Source organism: Vigna radiata, chromosome 10 (genome assembly GCF_000741045.1).
Source record: "Vigna radiata var. radiata cultivar VC1973A chromosome 10, Vradiata_ver6, whole genome shotgun sequence".
NCBI lineage: Eukaryota > Viridiplantae > Streptophyta > Magnoliopsida > Fabales > Fabaceae > Vigna > Vigna radiata.
In genome coordinates, this window is record NC_028360.1 from 16,696,550 (window position 1) to 16,714,624 (window position 18,075).

An 18,075-nucleotide genomic window follows, 5' to 3' on the forward strand; every position below is an offset into this window, starting at 1 on the left:
CAATATGTTTAAATTTTGATATATTTAATCATGAAAATGATATAATCCGAACAAATAGTAATGGGTAGATAATTTTAATCTTAGAAAGAAAGGAAGTATTATCAAGATTATTGAAAGATCGATTATGTTGCTCATATATGACTATTAATCAACATCATTTAACATTGATGGAATTATTGATGTGACATGTTTAGTGTTGTTGTTAATGCGAAACTATTTAATTATAATATTTTATTAGGTTGATTGGATTTATGAAATATATTGTCACCATAAACATGGAAAAAATAAATAAAACGAAAGAGTGAAATATCATTGCATAAGCATGATTAATTTCAGAGTAAAAGGTTTAGAGTACTATAGAGATAAAGAATACTAGAAAACAACTTGGTTTTCTCTTCTTGACCATCAACTTATATGCTTAAGAATTTGGTAAGATATCTAAAAGAATAAAGTTTATGTTTTCATATTCTTTTACGGAGGAGAAACATTTTGCATATAAGTTAGTCTTTTTAGGATTATAAAGTTTATGTTTTCATATTACTTTTTTTTTTTGTATTATCTATTTATTTTGATATATAATTTTTATAATAGATATAAAATTGATATATTTAGAGTTGTTTACGATTTTTTTTTTCATAGGTTTAGATTGACTTTCATATTTTTTTGCAATTATTTTTTTAATAATATTTTTTATAATATGAAAAAAAAACGAAAAAGAGAAATATAAATGGAAGTTATCTTAATCTAAACAACTTGTCTAATTACTTAATAAATGTTAACATAATAAAACAAAAAGTAACTTTTTTAGACGATGGAAAAAATTATTTACCATATACAAAATCTATAAATTTATAAGGCAATAAAGAGCTAATTAAACCAATAATATTTTAATAATCATGATAGTCCAATATGAAGTTTTATCAGTACTTTTTTGTAAATTAAAAGTTTGGTTACATTATACCCAAAAAATAAATAATTTATACACAAGGAGATCATGTAAGAATTTTTGGGAAGGGAGAAAAAGACATTAATCTTCAGATGTTTTCTTTAATTAAATTTCCAAATATTAATATATGAACAATTTATAAAAAAATAAAAAAAAGAATATATCAATAACATGAATCTAAAACAATTCATCACAAATTCAATATAATTAAAACTCGCACTTGAATGATATAATTTTAAAAATGTAAATACGTCCTCTCAAATATCCAATAACCTAAAATAAGTTTACATTAATATATAGTCTTTAAGAATAATCGTGCTAGAACACATGTTTCTTCCAATACGATACATGCGACTTTATACCAAAAATGACATGAAAAGAAAATTTTCAAATGGATCTGGTTTTCGCTTCCTACTTGAAATGCAACATTGTCATCTATATTATTGAACTTTCACATGTAGAAATTGTCACTAAATACTAGAGATGCCAAAAAATTTCATTCTCTAGAAAGTGACACTATTTCCTATGAAATCTAAATATCCAATTAGGTCATATTTCAGAAATCACGTAATTTTGTTATTACTACTTAATTAAAGAGGACCACTTGGTGCTGCAAATTTATGGTATATATCCATCATCAATTCTCAACACCCTTTAAAAGGACCATCCTCAATTTCTCTTCGCAGTTTCATCAGACAAATATTCTTTTTTTTTTTCTTTCTAGAATCTATCTTATATTTTAGTTTACATTAATTAATCAGCCAGTATTCAACATTGTAGCACTCTTATTAGAGTGTTGTTCCCTGACTTTTTTTTTTTTATTATATATATGTCTATATATCTTTAAAATAATAACATATATTAATTTTCTATATATTAATTCAAGGTTAGCCGATATATCGAAGAGTTTTCAGTATATTACAGCATTGAAAATTAATTATTTATATCAGTTGATGTATCTTGTCACCTTTTTTTAATTATTTGATGTATACTAAAAAGAAAAAAAAGGCGAGGGTCTATTAGTTTTGGTGAAAGATGAGTGGAAAATTTGATCCTTTTGAATGGGAGCATGTGTTGGGACATTTAAGATATGAAAGAAATTATGCACATGTAATGTAATGTGATATTTTTGAAGATTAAATAATGTTAAACATTTAAGAAAGTAATCATGTGGATTTGCGGGGGAATCAAATGGGGACTCCCTTTATACCTCTGCCCCATTTGATACCTGTGCCCAACGCAAACACGCAAAAGTGAGCCCCAATTGATACCAAACTCAAATGCTCCTTAAGGATGTGATTTTGACCATACATAACTAAACCACACTCAACTCAAAACTTCTACACATTAATTATTAGCCATATTAGTCCTATAACTCAAAACTGCCACATTGACATCCTTCTACATGTATATGTGTACCTCGAGAACATGCCTCCCACGAGAGGTGGGGCATCTCTGGCGGCGCCACCACAAGAAACAAACAGTCTGCCACAACCCCACTTCCACATTTGCATAATTGTATTAATCATTATTAAGATGCTTATCAGCCATTGCTTGCATACTACGTTGGATAAATGTTTGAATGTAAATGAGTATCAAGTTTCGCTAATGTCTCAAGACTTTGTCTTAGATGTCCTACCAAATTCACTTATGCTATTCACTTCCAATTCATTGACAAAGATCTTCTTTTCAGTTCACTTGTTACTAACTGTATTTTTGCTGTTAACTGTCAAATTGTGCAGTATACAACGCACTCTTTCTCGTTCCATGTGCATAAAATCTAAAATATGATCTATATATCGTGCACATCCTTTCTTCCAAGACTCATATATACTATACCAGAAGTCTTATTTATATTTAGCTCGCATAGTTTTGGCTTTTAGCAGATTGTTCTTCTCTCTTTGGCACAGCCTTTGTAAAGAAGCAAGTGGGTTTTTGCCATCCCCCCATTATCTCCGGGGAAAGATTCTTGTGAGATATTCATACGGGACCATTACTTAGATAATGACCCTCTTCCACATGCTAAATTAACTAATGAGAGCTCTCTAAAACTTTATTCTTCCTTCAAAAACCAGAAGTATGTTGTGCTTCATTCCTTTCCATCAACTATTTCAAAACGTCACACAAACTACAGTTACTTTTGTTACCTTGCAATGTAGACATCCTACCTTGTGGCTTAATGACAAGAATGAATGAATGGAGAGAATACAAAGAAAAATGCTGACAATACATGAATTTACCAGATAATTCCAAAACATTTATCAACACATTACTTCACAATATATAATCCACATGCAGTAGATTATCATCATCAATCATATATGGGCCACAAGGCCCCTTAATCAGAGGTGAAAGGTCGGTAGTAATCTGAAGCATTCAATGTCGGCCAATCCAAAATTACAGAGAAAAAGAAAGGAGGTGAATTAGCACATGAAGATATCTTGATAATCAGCAACATTAACTGATAATTGAGATTTTCTGTTAGTGGGTTTTGGACGAGTATTGGTGTGTTACAACCCCCTAGAAAAAGGCTTACTGGCCCACGTGTCATATTTACATAGAATCCCCACTCATTCTATTGTCTGTCTGGTATGGTTTGTCCTTTGATATGTGAACTAAACACTACCCAATATGTTTCATCCTGAATCTATTCTTCAAAAGCTAAAGGCTATGTTTTTATTATATAATTTCTACCCTTATATGTAGTGATGGAGCTACCACCACATCAACCAAAACCAACCCCACGGCCACCAATACCACCACCATATATGCAGCAAGAAACACCATATGCACCTTCTTTGTATCCCCTAGTCGGCATACAAAATTGTCTGCAACTGCATTTCAGAAAGTCTCTACTCTCTTGTCTGCCACTTGCCGGGCTATCACTTTTCTACCACTCTCCTTCCATTTTGTCGATCTTAATTTGTTGAGGCAAGGCGAAGGATTTTTCCTACACGTTTTCACCACTCCCTTATCTATCTTTTAATTTGCATTAGTTTCATAACCTTCCGGATTGTTCCTTTATCACAGGCTACATAAGGAAAAAGTCAGTAAGAGAAAAAATAGTCAACAACCAGACTATAAATATGGCCAATTCCCGAGGATTCAATTCAATCCCTTGAACACTTAACTACCTCTGCATAGCCTTGAGGATTCAAACTTAAACACACATGTCGCTTTCCTGTGCCAAAAACTTCTTCCAGAGGTTCTGGCTAGATGAATACCAAATGGGTAATATTCCCCATGGAAGCTTTTTGGCCAATGATGATCTCCTGCCATCTCTTGGAGCCAGAATTAACCAGGAAATTAGACTTAGAAGATACGTAATCTCCCCTTTCAATCCTCGCTATAGGTGATGTAATGACCCTTTACATATGGTCACAAGAAGATACATAACTCTCGTGAATATTGTTTGTGTCTGCATCTTCTCATGTTCTTTTATTACAGGGCTTGGGAGTTGGTACTGGTTGTTTTAGTCATATACTCAGCTTGGATTTGCCCATTTGAGTTTGCCTTTCTGCCTAACAAGGAAAATGCTCTCTTCATCATAGACAACATTGTCAATGGTTTCTTTGCAATTGACATAGTGTTGACATTCTTTGTTGCATACCTTGACCACCATTCTTATCTTCTTGTGGATGATCCGAAGAGGATTGCAATCAGGTGAATGTACATAACTTTTTCCTCAAAGCTAAATGATGTTGCAACAACTCTGCTTACTCTAAATGGATCAACCATACTTGCAGGTACCTATCTTCCTGGTTTGCTTTTGATGTCTGCTCAACAATACCGTTTCAGTCCTTCAGCTTCCTCTTCACGAATGGTGGCAGTGAGCTTGGCTTCAAAGTTTTTAACATGTTTCGGTTATGGCGTTTGAGACGAGTCAGTTCTCTGTTTGCAAGGTATACCAATACCATCATACCATATTCAACTTTATGGTTATGGATGGTTTTCATCAGAGGCTTCTAATTTCAAGAATATGACATTTTTTAATGGCGCCTTTGCTTTGCTTTCAGGCTTGAAAAGGACATTCGCTTCAATTATTTCTGGACTAGGTGCACAAAGCTCATTGCTGTAAGCTACTTGAATTCATATGTTTTCTTTGTTCTTCTTGCTGTAACAATTTCAAGGTACTTTCTATAATTGAGTTGCCACTTTCACAAAATTTCAGGTGACCTTGTTTGCTGTGCACTGTGCGGGATGCTTTAACTATCTCATTGCAGATAGGTACCCAGATTCCAAAAGAACCTGGATTGGTGCTGTGTACCCAAATTTCAAAGAAGAAAGTCTTTGGGACAGATATGTCACAGCAATATACTGGTCGATTGTCACTCTTACTACCACTGGTTATGGGGATTTACATGCTGAGAACACAAGAGAGATGCTGTTTGATATCGCTTACATGCTGTTCAACCTGGGTTTAACATCCTATATCATTGGAAACATGACTAACCTTGTAGTCCACTGGACCAGCCGTACCAGAAATTTTGTATGTTCTCTCTCAAACTCCTGTTTCTTCTCTTCTGGTAGTGATGAATTTATCAGTGCCAATTATTATTATGCGTTAGATTAAATTAAAATCTGTTTCTCATTTAATAATGCCCTTCAAAGTCACTATCCAGGACAATGTTCAAAAAGCTAATTTTAGATATTCTGTGGGCCCCACATTTTGGTGTTACATTTAAAACAGCAAATCTAAATCTAGCATAATTCTACTCTTAGTTTCATGGTACGTTGGCTGCGCTGCAGTTTCATTTTCAGCAATAACTAACTATCTCCTTTCCAATTAAATAACTCGTTCAGATAAGAGGAATTTTATTTCTTCCGTCTAATGAAGAGAGGATTGGTTTTGGTGCCGCAGAGAGACACAGTCAAAGCAGCTTCTGAATTTGCATCAAGAAATCATTTGCCCCATCGCATACAAGATCAGATGTTATCACATATATGTTTGAGGTTTAAAACCGAAGGACTGAAGCAACAAGAAACATTGAATGATCTTCCAAAGGCAATTCGTTCAAGCATTGCACACCATCTGTTTTTTCCTGTCGTGCAAAAGGTCTACCTTTTCCAAGGAGTCTCACATGATTTCCTTTTCCAACTGGTAGTACTAATACCCCACATGCCTTGTTTGCTTTTATCATCGTGACATTTTGTCTTAATGCTAAAATATTCGTAATTGACTCAAGTGACCCTGTTATAATAGATTTCAGATATGGAAGCTGAATATTTCCCACCCAAGGAAGATGTCATACTACAAAACGAGTCCTCCACGGAACTTTATGTGCTGGTTTCAGGGGCAGTGGTGAGTCAGCTTAAATCATGAATAATTCAATAAGCATTAATTAATACTGGAGAATGTTTACTGACAACTTTTTTTTTTTTTTTGAAACTGTTACCTGTTGCAGGATCTGGTTCGCTACATCGATGGGCATGATCATGTAAAGTTGTTCAAGATCATGACATTTTATTCAGCTTCAAGATATGAAATAACTGAATATAACTTTCTCTCTCTACATAAAACAATTCAGGTTCATGGAAAGGCAGTTGCAGTTGATGCGTTTGGAGAGATTGGAGTTTTGTATCAGATACCCCAGCCTTTTACAGTTCGTACAACAGAACTTTCGCAGATTTTAAGACTCAACAAAACATCCTTAATGAATGTTTTACAAGCAAATCCAGGAGACGCACAGATTATAATGGATAACCTTTTAATGGTAATAATGAGGATATGGAAGACCTCTAAATTCAAATCACTGGGAATATTTAATATAAAGTTCATTTATGGCGTATTCCGCCAACAATAATAGGTTCCTGAACCACTTTTTTATGCTTTGACAGAGGTTGAAGGGGCGTGAAGATTTTGGCTTTGAATTTCTATGCACAGATTCTGGGCGGTTTCCAAATGAACTGCTTCAAGGAGATCATACGATACGAAGCTCTTCTCACGAGTGTACAAATAGTTCACATGAGCATTCATTAATGGGTGAAGGAGAGTGCATANATATTAGAAAGTCTGAGATCAGTTTGCGTAATGTGACTAATGATGACCATTTAGTCACTAAACATAGCGTGATCCCCGAGCATGAAACAAGAGAAGCTCGTGCCCCTGCACGCAAAGGGAATCTAGATGTTGTTGAAATTCTGCTGGAAAGAGAATCAAATCCTAACGCAAATTCCATAGGGTGGACACAAAATGCTCTAGCAAAACAGCCGAAAAACAAGAGCATTTATGATCCAAAAAGGAGTCATGAAAAGGAGAAGTTGGATGAATTTAGAATAGAGATAGAGGAGCCAGAAATCCTCCTTGACAGGGATAGCTCAACGAGCAACAGAAGACATGGTGGGATTAGATCTATCGAGTATCCAAAAGAAAAAATAAGCACAAACTCCAATTCAAGAAATTCTAACTGTCGTATCAAATCGGCAAGGCTTCCCAAGAAGAGAGTAACAATCCAGTTGCTAGATGGATGCAGGAGTAGCTCACAGGGAAGCCACGGAAAATTAATAATCCTGCCCGATTCGTTAGAAGAACTGCTCAAAATTGCAGGTAAGCTTTTTGACCTCAAAATAGAACGTTGATTATGAATTATATTCAAGAAACAAAAACAGAGTAACTTTTTACTGCTCCCACTTTGTCCTCCTAACTATAAACTTACAAAATTGCAGGTGAAAAATTTGGCGGCTTCAACCCTACGAAAGTAGTAAATACAGAGAATGCAGAGATAGATGACATAAATGTAATCCGAGATGGAGATCGTCTCTTTCTTCTGTGCTGCGATAACGAAAATTTGTGTTCGTGATGCTATGAAGATAGATAACATCTTTAGGAAAATAATGACAACAGTGTAATCGAATCATAAAATGCTAAGCATTCAGAAAGATATGGAAAATCATACAATTAAATTACAAAAGCTGCTCGCTGTTCAGTATTGTTTACTTAGAACAAAATTTTACAATCTAGTTCAGATAGGGCAGGCTATAAATCCAACAAAACGACGGCTTCTAAATGTTTTTGTGAGTATTTCACAGTTTTTATAAATGTGTTTTTAACATAGATAAAGATACTTAAACAACATTTTTTGACAATATTTGAACATCATCATACGTGTTATTGTGTGATTGATTCATGGTAGTTTCATTGTGTCATTTGAACCAATCACACAATGACACGTACGATTGATGTTCAAATATTGTCAAAAAATGTTGTTTATATATCATTACCCTTTTAATATTTCAGGGTTATGTGGTAGACTCAAGCTACGTTTTGTATGACGTGTGATTGGTGTCACGTAGGAGTGTTTTGTATTCAATTTAGAAAACTTAATTGTATTATCTTAAAAATTAAAGGACTTAATTGAATTAAATAAAATTTAGAAGTTTAAATTTTTTAAACAAATTAGAAAAAAATTAACCTTATTTATTTTAAGTAATATACTATTTTCTTTTATTTATTTATTAAATACCTGTCATTATATATTGATTATGTTATTTATTTTTAATAAGGTACTTGCATATTTCATACTTTATAATTTAATTTACTGTAGTTGTATACTAATTAATTAAGACTTTTATGAACTCAAACTTCTAAATAGTGAAAAGTGAGAAAAAACGAAAGAATAAAGTAATATATTATTTAAAATAACTAAAACTAAATACTTTTTTTTTATTATTTGGAAAATTTAATTAAATTCGGAATTTTATTTGATTTAACTAAATTTTTTAGTTTTTAAAAATGATGAAATGAAGTCATTCAAATTGAATACAAAATAATTACATGTGACAATGTATAAAACACGTGAGATATGAATCTGTCACGTAATACTGATATAATTATTTTTATTTCATAAATAAAACATATACAATAAAAATAAAAAAAATTAAAAGAAAAAGAAAATACCACGAACTATGTTAATGCTATTCTAACTAAATTTCATATTTTAAAATACTGAAAAATTTAATTAAATAAAATAAAATTCACGGGTTTAATTGAATTTTTTAAAACAATTAAAAGGAAAAAATAAAGGTATTTAGCTTATGATAACCTATTCATTACAGAGGAATAAAAGTTGGTGGGTAGAAGAATATTTGAATTTTACGCAGAGAGGTAAAAACGAAATTGGCGCCTGAGAAGCGCGCGCTTTTAAATTCGAAACGATGGTTAAGAATAAAACCTTCGTTCTCGCATGAGTTCTGTTGTTCATGCTAGTGTTATCGCAATGGGAGATTTAGAGAGAATGGGCAGAGAACTCAAATGCCCAATCTGGTAATTGCAATTATCAATAATCTCTTTCTTCTTTCTTTTCCCATTTCGTCTCTGTTTCTGTTTCTCTTGTTCTTCCTGTTTCATTAGCTTTGCATTGTTCGTACAGTTGGAGTTTGTTCGATTCTGCGGTTTCGCTTACCTGCAATCATCACTTCTGCAAGTAAATGCTCTCACGCTCCACTTTCTTTTCAATTCCCGCTTCTTCTTTGACATTTTCTTTAATAATAACACTGATTGGACCTAATTTTACTTTAAGCTCGTGTATTGTAAAGTCCATGAAATCGGCCTCTGCTTGTCCTGTATGTAAAATTCCGTTCACTCGTCGAGGTACGTTTCTTGCAGTCACTTTCTTGCTCAACCCTAATTGAAGCATTTATTTTGTTTTTAATTACAAATTAAATTGGACAGTCTTAATCATCGAATGAAAATTTTCAGTATGTTTTAACAAGAAAGCTCTTAATATTGTAATTATAGAATTCATTTAGTTAGAAACGCGGTGAGTCCGTTTTAGTTACTTTTTCTAAAGAACTGCTTATATGGACAACTTCGTAAAGACACAGCTTATGATTCATTTTTTGTACAGAGGTTCGCCCTGCTCCTCATATGGACAACTTGGTCAATATATATAAGAACATGGAAGTTGCTTCAGGAATTAATATATTTGTTACCCAGAATGTATCTCAAGCTAATTTATCGGGTGAGAGGTTTGATTTTGCTTTTTAGTTTCCCATATATGTTAGCCTATCACGTACGATTTCAATTTGCTTGCATTTCAATGTCTAATTGTAAACAATTGGGGAACAAGCCTTTGTGAATCTGCTGTACTTCTTTTTAACCGATGGTTAACACTGTATTGCAGATGTGGAAAAACAATGTGATGGTAATGCCGACTTTGGCAAAGTGGAAGCTGGTGGATCTCACAAAGGTCATGTGCAAGAGAAGAAAACCCGGAAGAAAAAGAAGGCGAAGAAGATAGTCCAGGTCAACATGGAAAGTTCAGGCTCTGGCCTACCAAAACCTTCTTTTCCAGCCAAGAAAAGGGTGCTGGTGCCACAAAATATTCTTTCAGAGACTCCAATGAAAAATTTGAAGCTTGGAGATTGTGTTAGTGAAATTAACAAAGAGAAAGGAGTGGAAAATGTTCCTCTCATTGGAAGTGAAATGCCTCTACAAAGTGAAAAATCTGTTCCTGTTCTTTCACCTTTCTTTTGGTTGAGAGAGGAAAAAGATGGTGAAAAGTCGAGCCAACCAACTGACGAGGATCAATTTATTGATGGATCAACACCAAATCCTCCTTCATTTAGTGACCTCAGGGACTCGGATGATGAAAACACTTCTAATGTCGCTCCATTCGTAAGTACTGGATTAAAAACGAGTATATTATAAAGATGATTAAATTGGTGGTTTTTTGTTTGTTGATAGTTGTGCATTTTATGTGTGACTATGAGCTCTTTGACATTTATATCTTATATGTTTTATCTACATTTTATCTATTTTTCTTTGGTATAATTGAGTATCGGAATATCGAGTGAAGGAAACTTTGTTGAAATCATTAAAAATCCAAATTTTGGTTTACTAACTGTTGTATATTTTTTTGAGACGTTCTGTTTTTTTATGGTTAGATATTAAAACAGGTTGCATTGCTCAAGCTGAGTAATAGTGATAATATGAATATTAAAAATTGCATTAATGACAGTTTTTTGACACTGTTTTGCAGGATGAGAGGCAAAATCAAATCTCTGTTAATTTATTTGATAGTGAGATGTTTGAATGGACACAAAGGCCTTGCTCTCCAGAATTATTTTCAAGTCCCTCTAAAATGCAGGTATTGAAAGCATTTAAGCCACATGATATTCATACACAATTAAGGATTATACGTATTTCCGACTTATTGAAGTTTTAATGACTCGCGTCTTAGCTGCAGGTCATGGATACTTACGAGGATGATGAAGATCAAGATGAATTGGTGGCTGCCTCACAGGAGCTGGACGCAAATCTACCAAGTACTGATGCTGACAACATAAAATTTGAGAATCCCAAAGGAAATAAAACAGCTGATGCATTACCACCAAATGTTTCTCCTCTAATTAGAAGTTCTGTTGATATAAATGGACAAATAAAGTCTAGGAAAAGGGGAAGGAAGGCTAGGGAAAAAATTAGGCACGAGCAGATTGTCGAACCAAAAAATTCAATTGATGGAATGCATGTTGATGGACATGTATCACTAGAAGTCACTCAGGAACGAGCAATGGACCACAAACCCAAATCTTGTAATCTGGGGAAGGCTAGTAGAAGGGGCAAGAAGGTTTGTTTCAATACCAGTTCAGTTCCAACATCTACAAGTGCATGTACAGTCCCTGATACGTCAGGAGTTTTAAGTATTGATGAAATGGAGATGGTTGCAATTTCATGTATTTCGCCATCTAAACAAGAAAATGGGAAGCATTGTCCTCTGGAGATTGCTGGAAAAAGCCAGAAGATAATATCTGGAAAACAAATAAAGTCTAGGAAAAGGGGAAGGAAGGCTAGGGCAAAAATTAGGCATGAGCAGATTGTCGAACCAAAAAATTCAATTGATGGAATGCATGTTGATGGACATGTATCATTAGAAGTCACTCAGGAACGAGCATTGGACGACAAACCGAAATCTTGTAATATGGGGACGGCTAGTAGAAGGGGCAAGAAGGTTTGTTTCAATACCAGTTCAGTTCCAACATCTTCTAGTGCATGTACAGTCCCTGATTCGTCAGGAGTTTTAAGTATTGATGAAATGGAGATGGTTGCAAATTCATGTATTTCGCCATCTAAACAAGAAAATGGGAAGCATTGTCCTCTGGAGATTGCTGGAAAAAGCCAGAAGATAATATCTGGAAAACAACATATGGACCCAACCGAAGAGTTTGCCGGTTCTGATTCATCCCTTTTCAGTCTGCAGACAAATAGTAACGTGAATACCTCTAAATGCAAGCAATCCAAAAACATATTTACTAGAAAATCTATATCTGGCAGTAAAAAGTTGAGAAATACTGAAAGGTCAAAACTTTCTTCTGAATGTACCTCTATCACTAAAAAGGCTGAAGAAATTCTACGTAATGAAAGTGTTCATCACTGTCCTCATGTCAGCGATATGAATGATACATCAAAAGAGAAACATCGTTCTTTGACTGATAAAACAGTTTTAAGGAAATGTGAGAGCTATGTCAAGAAGTATCAGTGTTTTTTCTGTCTCTCATCAGAAGAATCAGAGGTATTGTTGTTTACTTGCTTTTCATGTCATCACTATATTTGGACTAGAACTTACAGTATGTAATTCCAAATACAGGTTTCTGGCCCTATGGTGCATTATCTTGATGGCAAACCTGTACCTGCAGATTATGAAGGGGGGTTTAAAGTCACACATTGTCACAGGAACTGCACAGAATGGTAAAGAATTGTTACAGGAATAGTGCTGTATCTGTTCTGTCTTGGTATTTTGGACTCGCTTTTGTTCTTAAGATATCTTTCTTATTCTGATATTTATCACCCTTCAAATAATTAAATATTTGCTAATATCGATTATAGTTAGGTTGATTTTGGTAATTGACTCTAGTTTGAATTTAAGATTAAGTAATTCGTTCTAAATATTCACAGGGCCCCCAATGTATATTTTGACGGTGAAAATGCAATAAATCTTGAAGCTGAGATAAGTAGAAGTCGAAGAATTAAATGTAGTTTTTGTGGACTTAAAGGGGCCGCACTTGGTTGTTATGAGAAAAGTTGTCGCAGGAGCTTTCATGTTCCTTGTGCCAAGTGGACTTCTTTATGTCGTTGGGATACGGTATGTGATGAAAATCGAACCACTTTTTGAAATCAAATACCGTTTTCAGATTGAAGGCCTAATTAGACCCTTTTAATTTACTGCAGCAAAACTTCGTCATGTTATGTCCTCTACATGAATCCTCCACGTTGCCCTGTGAAGATTCAGGTTCCCAAAAAAGGAGCAAGAAAGGCCAAGGTAGAGATGGCAAAAACCATGGTCCTAGTCTTGACACTATAACCCAAACTCGGGCTGATCATAGATCTTACAAGAAAATTGTTCTATGTTGTTCTGCTCTATCCGTACAGGAGAAGGTAAAATAATTTCATTTAATTTCTAATTATCTTATATTTCATTGAAGAAATTTATCTATTGCCTTTTCTTTTGTTGAAATTGAAGGACATTGTTTCCAAATTCGAAAGTGTATCTAAAGTTACAGTTGTGAAAAATTGGGACTCGAGTGTCACCCATGTTATAGCATCAACGGATGAAAACGGGGCATGCAGAAGAACCCTGAAAGTATTGCTGGGTATCCTGGAGGGAAAGTGGATTCTAAATGTTGAGTGTAAGTTCATCCTTTCTATTTCTAACTACTATGCACTTATCATAAAATATAATAAATGTCTGAACTTCCGTTTTCTTGTTTGTTAATGGGGTTGTTTGGTTGGTTTTTTCCTTATCAGGGATCAAAGCTTGCATGAAGGAAATGAATCCTGTTTGTGAGGAGCGTTATGAAATTAATGTTGACATCCACGGAATTAGGGATGGTCCTCGTCTAGGACGACTAAGAGTATTGAACACGGTTAGATTTTTCATCGTTGTCAATTATAATTACTACACTACTATTACTACAAGAAAGATATTTGAAGGCAAAAGAAAACACAGCAATACTGTTCCTTCTGGTTGTCATTATTCTGTCAGTTTTTTTGTTTTTTGATTCAGTGATTGGATTGAATTTATAATCTTGATCCAATTTAGGCTAGTGTAACCACTCCAGCTAAGTACAGCTAACCTAGAAAAATCATTCTTAAGTAGTATAAGGAGAGGCATAAATATCTGCGTAGTAAATATAAGGGAACCTCAGTAATTAGATGCAATAAATCATTCTCAAGAAGTATGCTTTCACACAGTTACTGTTAGGATTTAGATGTAAGTAGCTGCTAAGTATAGTATAGACTATGTCTGCTTTTGTAGTAGAGAAAAGACCCGCTGAAATTGGAGGAATGAGTGTCAGTTTTCATTCTTCCGTTTAAAGGCGAGTTGGAAAGGTAGTAGATGCTGTTAGTAGTGCATTTCAGTTGAGTTGAGCTAGATTAATTGCAGTATATTTCACTAAATTCTTGTTTGCAAACTGATGGCTGTGTTGACAATTTCTTATGCAGCAACCAAAGCTTTTTTATGGCTACAAGTTTTATTTTATGGGAGATTTTATACCTTCATACAAGGTGTATCTGCAACAACTTGTGGTTGCTGCTGGAGGGATAATTCTGCATAGAAAACCAGTGTCTTGTGACCAAAACTTAATGTTATCAGATACACATTCATATCAGAACTTCATAGTTTACAGCCTCGAGCTGCCGGATAAATGTAAGCCTTCAGAAATGGATACAATTTGCAGACAAAGGTGTCATGATGCAGAGGTTGTGGCAAGCTCTACAGGCTCAAAGGTTGTAACTAATACATGGATTCTTAATTCAATTGCAGCCTGCAAACTGCAATGAAATGTTTTAATTTACGATCGCCAACTGATATTTTCCCTCATTATCTTAATTATCATATTAAAAACATTATTATTGACCATTTATGGAACAACATATTTTAGTGTAATATATTGTGATTCTTGTATATCTCCGATGGGTTGATAATTGTTTCTGAAACCATCAGATATCGATGGCTAGATCTCAGTCAGTACGTTTTAATAGCAAAAATGCAAATAAGTCTTTTATGCAGCCACTACAACTTTTTAGTAACTAAATGTTATATGAAATTGTCTGTAACATCGAAAGAGTTTGCGCCATGGGTAACGGTCAATTACCCCCTTTTATTGTCACCTTTTGGGAAAGTGGTAATCATTTTTTGGAAGTGTTACGAATAACTTGTGTTTGGTTCAGCTTTTGCCTTTTACGTCTTCACGTCAATTTTCCATGTCAAAATAAAAGCTATTTTGATATAGGATATCCATCGAATGGATTGTGGATAATTACTACCAAACAGTCGGTGGTTCCCAAGCGGTTAGATTTGTCTCTGTAATCTAGTTTCTGCTTTGCTATATAAACCATCACTTACCCTAAAATAGGATAAGTGAATACAATCAGAATTTTCCTAATCTCTCATCTCAATTTTCTCGTGTTCGGAATTCTTTCTTCTTACTGGATTCCCTACTCCTCTCCTCTGGTTCTATTCGAGACAGTGTCTTCCTAAAGAACCATATCAATTGGTATCAGAAGGTAACCTTCCACCCACGTCATTCCAATGGCTGCCAACACCCGTTCTGTGCGTGAAGATTTTGAACAATTTAAAGACTCAATGGAGGCTCGTTTCTTGGAGTTGGGAACATCGTTGGAAGCTCGCTTCATGCAAATTGGTGCATCGTTGAAGAACAATCTTGAAGAAATCATGGGTAACCGCGAAACGCATAATCTCTCCAATAACGGTAACCCTTCTCGACCGTATTCTTGCAGTACTAGGTTGGCTAGGTTAGATTTTCCTCGCTTCAATGGGGATGGGGTAAAACAATGGCTAATTCAATGTGAAACTTTCTTTTCGGTGGATGGCACACCGGATGATTACAAGGTCCGTTTAGCAGTTATTCATTTCGAAGGAAAAGCTCTACAATGGCACAGTGCATATGTCAAGAACATCGGATTATTCAACCTTCCTTCTTGGGAATCTTACACTAAGATCTTGATTGATAGATTTGGGGAGGTTTGTGAAGATCCTATGGCTGATTTGATGAAGTTGCGTCAAAAGAACTCTGTTCAAGATTACCATGACGCTTTTGATCGGATAGTATCGCAAGTGGAACTTTCAGAGACCAATCAATTAAGTTGCTTTCTGGGTGGATTGAAGCAAGACGTGCAAATGATGGTTCGGATGTTTCAACCTACTTCTGTAAGGAAAGCCTTCTCACTAGCCAAAATGTATGAATCTGTTAACAACACCAATTCACAAGCAAAGTCATTCCCGAGACAATTCAAACCATCTTTGTTACCTAATCCCACCCAACGAGTGGAAGACCCTCAGCCAAGACCAACCTCNAGAAATCTTACTCCTGCTTTTATGAATGAAAGGAGGGCTAAAGGCTTATGCTATTTCTGCGATGAGCCGTTCACACCTGCCCATAGTTTAACCCACAAAAAACTCCAGATTCATGTCATGGAATTGGAAGACGACACAGTTTCAGATGAAGACACAACAAACTCGGTTGAAACGAAGGGTAACAGGGAAGAAGAACCATTGATCTCAGTTAATGCTCTGACAGGGGTTGCTAATTTCAAAACTATGAGAGTTACTGGTCTTTGCCGAAAGAAACCTTTGCATATCCTCATTGATAGTGGGAGTACTCATAATTTCTTGGATATTCATATAGCCAAGAAACTGGGATGCANAATCGGGAACATGGACCCTTTGAGTGTTACAGTGGCAGACGGTGCTAAGGTTCATATTAACACGATGGTTAAAAATTTTTCTTGGATATTACATAATGCATCTTTCAAATCGAATATGTTGTTGTTACNGTTAGGATGTTGTGACATGGTTCTCGGTATAGAATGGTTGATTACTTTAGGGGATATCACGTGGAACTTTGAAAAGTTAACCATGGAATTTGTGGTGCAAGGGAGAAGACTGGTGTTAAGGGGTACAACAAATCCGAACCTCAAAACCATTAGGAAACAAAGGGTATCTAATACGCTTGCGTCAGGAGTCCACATATCAATGATACAATTGTGTGATAAGGATGAAGGTACTTTATTACATTCATTATCAACTCATGCTGAACCCAGCAATATTCCTGATAGCATTGAGAAGTTACTGCTGGATTTTGAAGACGTGTTTCACGAACCAACCACACTTCCACCTAAGAGAGCTGACCATGATCACCACATTCCTTTGGTTCAAGGCACAAACCCAGTGAATAAACGACCCTATCGATATGCTAAACAGCAAAAAGACATCATTGATGGTCTCATACAGCAATACTTACAAACTGGAATTATTCAGAACAGCTGCAGTTCATATTCCAGTCCAGTGGTATTGGTTGGGAAAAAAGATGGAGGATGGCGTCTGTGCATAGATTATAGGGAATTAAATAAGAGGACAGTCAAAAACAGGTTCCCTATTCCATTAGTTGACGATTTATTGGATGAATTGCATGGCTCAAAATTCTTTTCGAAGCTAGATTTACGTTCTGGGTATAATCAAGTCCGAATGGTGGAGGAAGATATACACAAAACAACTTTCAAAACACACTCAGGACACTATGAATATTTAGTAATGCCCTTTGGACTAACCAATGCGCCTGCTACTTTTCAAGGACTCATGAATGGAATATTCCAAGAATCCTTAAGAAAGTTTGTGCTCATATTTTTTGATGATATTTTAGTTTACAACACATCCATGGAAAATCATTTGATTCATTTACATAAAGTTCTATCAACATTAAGGACCCATTCCTTATTTGCTAAGAAATCCAAGTGTTACTTTGGAGTGACAGAGTAGAATATTTGGGACACTTCATTTCTGCAGAGGGGGTGGCTACGGATCCAGCAAAGATAGCTGCTGTACAACAATGGCCATTACCACAATCTGTGAAACAGCTAAGAGGATTCTTGGGTTTGGCGGGCTATTATAGAAGATTTGTCTACAATTATAGCACTATAGCTAGACCCTTACATGATATGCTCAAGAAAGAGGGATTTAAATGGTCGAAAGAGGCTAAGGATGCTTTTCACAAATTGAAAACCCAGCTAAGTAACACTCCTGTCTTGGCTTTGCCAAATTTCTCCAAAGAATTTATTTTAGAAGTTGATGCGTCTGGACAGGGAGTGGGAGCTGTATTAATGCAAGACC

At 35.1% G+C, this 18,075-nt stretch overlaps 2 protein-coding genes across 3 annotated transcripts; both read left to right on the forward strand.

The window, feature by feature from the left end:
* The first annotated feature begins 3,550 nt into the window (after positions 1-3,550).
* Positions 3,551-7,940, forward strand: LOC106775235 (potassium channel KAT1). Of its 2 annotated transcripts, XM_014662324.2 has the most exons (11): positions 3,552-4,298; positions 4,394-4,609; positions 4,693-4,848; positions 4,963-5,020; positions 5,118-5,435; positions 5,808-6,047; positions 6,150-6,248; positions 6,352-6,384; positions 6,475-6,660; positions 6,785-7,493; positions 7,613-7,940. In XM_014662324.2, the coding sequence occupies exons 1-11, from the start codon at positions 4,117-4,119 to the stop codon at positions 7,744-7,746; spliced, it is 2,331 nt and encodes a 776-aa protein (XP_014517810.1). In that variant the 5' UTR covers positions 3,552-4,116; the 3' UTR covers positions 7,747-7,940. The 2 variants fall into 2 exon arrangements, with proteins under 2 accessions (XP_022642903.1, XP_014517810.1); XM_022787182.1 differs by having other exon boundaries at positions 3,551-4,298; positions 6,352-6,660.
* Positions 7,941-9,032: 1,092 nt separating this feature from the next.
* On the forward strand, positions 9,033-14,805 carry LOC106776217 (protein BREAST CANCER SUSCEPTIBILITY 1 homolog). The gene is made up of 13 exons (XM_014663598.2): positions 9,033-9,209; positions 9,316-9,369; positions 9,466-9,536; positions 9,793-9,906; positions 10,069-10,562; positions 10,927-11,034; positions 11,128-12,456; positions 12,532-12,632; positions 12,840-13,026; positions 13,113-13,319; positions 13,405-13,570; positions 13,689-13,807; positions 14,388-14,805. Exons 1-13 carry the CDS (start codon positions 9,130-9,132, stop codon positions 14,724-14,726), a joined length of 3,369 nt encoding a protein of 1,122 aa, XP_014519084.2. The 5' UTR covers positions 9,033-9,129; the 3' UTR covers positions 14,727-14,805.
* The last annotated feature ends 3,270 nt before the right edge of the window (positions 14,806-18,075 follow it).